At 38.3% G+C, this 5,942-nt stretch overlaps 1 protein-coding gene across 1 annotated transcript; it reads right to left on the bottom strand.

Annotated features, from left to right (window-relative positions):
• Nucleotides 1-180: 180 nt before the first annotated feature.
• Nucleotides 181-1,164, bottom strand: LOC136175592 (olfactory receptor 5F1-like). Its single transcript, XM_065945851.1, has one exon. It carries the CDS (start codon nucleotides 1,162-1,164, stop codon nucleotides 181-183), a length of 984 nt encoding a protein of 327 aa, XP_065801923.1.
• Between the last annotated feature and the right edge of the window lie 4,778 nt (nucleotides 1,165-5,942).

Here is a 5,942-nt window from a genome sequence, read left to right as displayed (position 1 = left end):
TCCCTATTTCTGAGAACCCAAAAGAAATATAAAATGATTAGATGACACTTCCATAGTTTTATATATAACTTCAGTAACTTTGCTTATATCTAATTGGATACATGTATGTGAATATGAATGGACTTAATTAATTAGACAATACTCTAATGAGAAACTAACTTACATCAAGCTTCTCAATTTTCAGTGTACTCTATTTAATGCAGAAAATTTACCAAACAACCCCAGAAATGAAGGAATCCTCTTCCTAGTAATTACATTCCGTAAAGCCTTCTTCACTCCCTTATTCCGGAGGCTGTAGATCAGAGGATTCAACATGGGGATCACCACTGTGTAGAACACAGAAGCCACTTTGTCCTGATTCAAAGAGTAGCTGGAAGTAGGTCTTAGATAAGTGTAGATGGAGGTGGAATAGAAGAGGATGACGGCTGTCAGGTGAGACGCACACGTGGAGAACGCTTTGCGCCTCCCCGCCCCTGCATGCACACGGAAGATGGAGAAGAGAAGGTAGGAGTAGGAGGTGAGGATCACCAGCAGAGCCCCAACCATATTCACACCAGCGAATGTGGAAAAGATGCTTTCTTGCAGGCGTGTGTCAGAACAGGAGAGCTTAAAAATTGGAGGAGTGTCACAGAAGAAGTGATGGATGACATTGGAACTGCAGAATGGCAAGCTGCTCACATAACCTGTGTGAACCATGGAGTTCACCAGGCCTGCTGCAAAAGCCCCTGTGGCCATTTTCAGGCAGACCGTCCTGGACATGATCAAGGAGTAAAGGAGAGGTTTGCATATGGCCACATAGCGGTCAAAGGCCATTAACCCAAAAAGGATGCATTCAATTGTGGCAAAGGCTATAAAGAAATACATCTGCAGGAAGCAACCAGCAAAGGAGATGGACTTCTTCTCTGATAGTAGATCTACCAGCATCTTTGGAGTGATGGTGGATGAATAACAAACATCCGCAAAGGACAGGTTAGCCAGGAAGAAGTACATGGGTGTGTGAAGTCGGGAGTCAGCTCTGATTAAGAGGATCATTCCAACATTCCCCACAATTGTCACTGTGTAAATCACATAAAAAAAATAAAAGAGGACAACCTGCTGCTCCCGTGTGTCTGCTAATCCCAAGAGGATGAACTCAGTCAGCAGAGTATAATTTTTTCTGGCCATTTGTCACAGGTTTACATTAGGCCTAAAGTTTACAGGAAATAGTACAAATACGAATTAGTTTCAGTGTTTGGCATGTAGGAAACCTAACCCCTAGGATCATAGAGCATAGTGAATACTAAAACTAACATAATAGTTAAGTTAGTAGAAAAAATAAATGCCCATTGGAATTTATTAAGCAATTGTATCACATTCGGGTTGAGGGATTAAAAAATGACTGGTCAAGTCCACATATTTCATTTCAGATTAATCTTTTTGTTTGCAAATCCAGTATCTATGTTGTATTCTTTCTCTTCTAGCCCACATACAAAGTATTGATTATAGATATGTCCTTGCTGAAGTCTCTCCCATATCTTCTGAACAGACACTTAACTTTAACTCAAATATATATATTTTTTCTTCTCCTCAAGATCGCTCTGCATGTTCTTCAACCCATTGATTCATGCATCACCACCTGGAAATTGCTTTTGTGTTCTCCAAGCAGCAAAAGAAGCCCATTTCTAATAACCAAAATTTGGGCATATATTATATTGTTAAGAGGAGGAGGGCAAGGCAACCCGCTCCAGTATGCTTGCCTGGAGGATTCCATGGAGAGAGGAGCCTGGTGGGCTACAGTCCATGGGGTCGCAAAGAGTCAGACACGACTGGGTGACTAAGCACAGCACAGCATATTGTTAAGGATGATTTTGTGGTAAAGCAACAACCATTCTCATCACAAACCACACTGTCAAATGAATGACATATCGTAACGATTCTGTACCTGTCCATGGCAGTGAAGGACAGTACCAAGTTCTTATTGCATTCTTCCCAGTACTAACTTACTTCGTCAAGTATTTTCTTTTTTGTCAAAATCTCTAATAAATCAGTTTAGGCACAAAACTTAAAAGAAGACAGTTTTCATGTTTTAAATGAAATGAAAATCAGTTAAAATTTGACTTAGCTCTTTGTAAAAATTTGAGACAACTTCTAAGTATATACACATTGCTGCCTCTTTATTTTGTTCTCCTTACAAAGAGTTGGGTACACCTGGGGACTGGGTTATAGATTTTGATTGTGAAATCAATCCTCTAAAGGCAGAAACTGCAGTCTCAAAAGTAATTAAAATGTGATCACATCCAGAGAGATGGAATCAAACACTAGTGCGATCTTCATTATAACATGGTTCCTGATTTCTGTCTTTTTTAAGTTTTTGCTTTATTTAAAAAATGGTTATTTAACTGCTTCTTTCTTTGTAGTGTTAGCAGTTTAGTCCAAGTGGGTATATAACCTACATCCACACTACTGGCCTTCCCTGTGTGAAGTTTGTGTGTATCCCTCCCCTTAGAAGAGTAATTTTAACTTTTATTCCACATTTGTTCTTGAGTTAAATTAATCAGAAGGAGAAAATAAGTACTAACCTCATGCCTACATTAATATCTATCGACCGAGATGAACAACATGGACCACAGCTGGTTGGGGCAGATGACAACTTTATGAGAGAGAATGTAGGAGTAGGAGGTGAGGGTCACCCGCAGAGTTCCCACCATATTCACACCAGCGAATGTGGAAAAGATGCTTTCATGCAGGCCTGTGTCAGAAAGGAGAGCTTAAAAAGTGGGGGGCTGTCACAGAAGAAGTGATGGATGGGGTTGGAACTGCAGAACGGTAAGCTGCTCACATAGCTGGTGTTTACCATGGAGTTCACCAGGCCTATTGTAAAAGCCCCTGCGGCCATTTCTACGCAGACCATCCTGCACATGATCAAGAAGTAAAGGAGAGGGTTGTTTATGGCACATAGCAGTCATAGGCCATTAACCCAAAAAGGATGCATTCCGTGTGGCAAAGGCTATAAAGAAGGACATCTGCAAAAAGCAGCCAACAAAAGAGATTGTCTTCTTCCCAGATAATAAATCTACCAGCATCTTTGGAGTGATGGTGGAGGAATAACAAACATCTTCAGAGGACAGGTTAGCCAGGAAGAAATGCATGGTTGTGTGAAATTTGGAATCAGTCCTGATTAAGAGGATCATTCCAACATTTCCCACAACTGTAAGCATGTAAATCACCAGGAAAAGGCAAAAGGGGATAACCTGTAGCTCCAGTGTATCTGCTAATCCTAACAAGATGAACTCTGTGAATGAAGTATAAATTTTTCTCCCATTGATTACAGATACAGTATGCTTAAACTTAAACTGGGCGTGCATATTTCCAGTTGCACAATTTACCAGAAATAGAAATAATGGCAAAGTAAAATATATATGGAAAATAAACCTAGGAGAACAGAGCATGGTAAACAGAGTCAGAGGAGAATTAGTAAATGAATAAGCATTGGATTTTATTAAGTAATTGGCTTTATTAATTCTGGACTGAGGGATTCACAAATGACTCCTCTAAATGCACATCCATCACCTAAGGTTCTTTTGCGAATGCAGCATCTATGATCTATTTTTTCCCCTCTAGTCCATATCCAAATGCAAAGTACAGAACCATTCTTGTTGAAGTTTTTTTCCCATTCTTTGAGCAGGTATTTGAATTTAACTGAACTTATTATTTTTTTTTTTCTCCTCAAGTCTGCTCTCTATATTCTTTGAATCCAAAATTTATGCATGGTCACTTGGAAACCACTTGTGTGTTCTCTGGGCAGCAAGAATAATAGCCCAGTTTGATAACTGATATTTTGACATCTATCATATTCTTAATGATGAACTGCAGTGTATTAAGGTACACAAATAACTGTTCACCTCTCAAAGCACACTCTCAAATTAATGCCGTGTGGGAGCACACGCTATACCTCTTTATGGCGGGGGATGACAGAGACTGCACCAAGTACTTGACAGCATTTTCCTCAGTACTAACTTGTCTAGTCTATTATTTCTGTTTTTACTAGAACCCTTAATAACTTAGATGAGGCACACAAAAAAAACATAAAGAATGCAGTTTTCATGTTTTAAGTGAAATGTAAAGCAGTGAAATTTTGGATTAACACTTTGTAAAAATTTGAGACACATTCTGAGTATATTCATATTGCTACCCTTTTATTTTGCTTTCCTTAAAGAGGGTTGGGCAACCATGGGGACTGGATTATAGGTTTTGATTGTGTCATGAACCCTCTAAAGGCAACAACTGCAGTCTCAGAAGTATTTAAATATGATCACGTGCAAGTAGATGTGATTAAACACTATATGGAACTTTCTGATTGCTCTGTTATTTCAAAGCTATTTGCCAAATTAAAAAAAGATCTATTTAAGTTTCTCTTTCTTTGAAGTTTTAGCTGATTCCAATGGTTACATAATCCTCTACCAAATTATGATCCTTTCCTTTTTTTGCGTGTGTGCATACCCCTACACTTATTTGGCTGGAGTTAACCCTCAATCTAGCTCTGTTCTTGAAAGTGAGTGTGTTAGTCACTCAGTTGTGTCTGACTCTTTGGGACTTCCTGGCCTGTAGCCTGCTGAACTCCTTTGTCCATGGAGTTCTCCAGGCAAGAACACTGAAATAGGTTGCCATTTCCTTCTCCAGGGATCTTCCCAACCCAGGTCTCGAACCCAGGTCTCCTGCATTGCAGGAAAATTCTTTACCAACTGAGCCAAATGGAGGCTCTGTTTTTAAGTGAAATAATTAGAAGGAAACACTAACTTCTAATTACATGCCTACATGAATATTCATCAGACCCAGCTGGAATATGTGAACAACAGAGGGCACTGGATGGTGTGACAGGTCATGAGATCTGCTTTGTTATATCCCAGATGACTTGAATATTGCAACTTCTATCAGGAGCAATTTCAGCAGCAAGGACAAGGAAAGAGCCACGGGGAATATCCCTCCAAAAGCTCTCAGTGTGGTTAGCATCTTAGCAAGCCCTGAATCCCACTCAATTTCCCCTAGAATTCTACTATGCCACTCCATTCCACCTATATATTGTTGCTTCCCTTTAATATAATATACAGATTAACTATAATGGATTTAATTGATGACTGGGAGAACACTTCCATTATCAGGACATCCATGAGACACTTTTAAAGGATATGGGTCTGTTTTATCTTTCAAAGATCGATCTACCTACTTTGAACTATACATTGATTAAACTCTGCTATAGCTGACTGCGTGTGCATGTGGCTTTGTGTATAATATGTGGATCAGTCTGGGAGAGAAAATGTGAGAGAACAGGAAATTTTTGAGAAGAAAAGATGGGAAGAGAAGAAAAGCTGTTGCAATTGGTGCCTTCTAACCAGACAGCAGTTTTCTAAACAAAATACATTTAAACAAATTCCTATATATTCTTTAATGAATAAGTATATGTTTTTGGGGATAAAGGAAATGAAAGTCCACATGTTTGCTATAGCAGTTAAATGATATTACTAATTTAAAATTTAAGCATTATAGCCCTAATTCAATAAAGTGGAAATCTACATTGAAAGCATTTTTGCACATGTGATATATACAACCCTTTACAAATCATAAATGTTGAAAAAATACAGTAAAAAAGCTGACAATTACAAATATAATACACAACTAGATTCATGTGACATTGCAAAAGTTTTCTCCATATACTTTACCCTTTATTTCTATAACCAAGACAGCTTTATGAATAAATCACATTTTAGAAACCTATAGGAAAGCATACATTGATTAGAAAAAAAGTTTCATGATCTTACCTAAGTTGATAAGTTATATCTAACAGGACTCGTGTCCATGAACATTACCAGAACATGGTTATACAGATTAGGTTGTAATGAAGATAAGCTTGATCCAGTTTCTGAAAGTTAAACTATATACTCTAATTCATTCAGAAAATTAATCAA

The sequence above is a fragment of the Muntiacus reevesi genome, chromosome 9, assembly GCF_963930625.1.
Source record: "Muntiacus reevesi chromosome 9, mMunRee1.1, whole genome shotgun sequence".
NCBI classification, from domain to species: Eukaryota; Metazoa; Chordata; class Mammalia; order Artiodactyla; family Cervidae; genus Muntiacus; species Muntiacus reevesi.
This window is presented reverse-complemented; position numbering and strand designations above follow the sequence as displayed.

Bases quoted from the DNA above. Each gene is read 5' to 3' on its own strand.
- LOC136175592 (XM_065945851.1), bottom strand. From the start codon at position 1,164: ATGGCCAGAAAAAATTATACTCTGCTGACTGAGTTCATCCTCTTGGGA.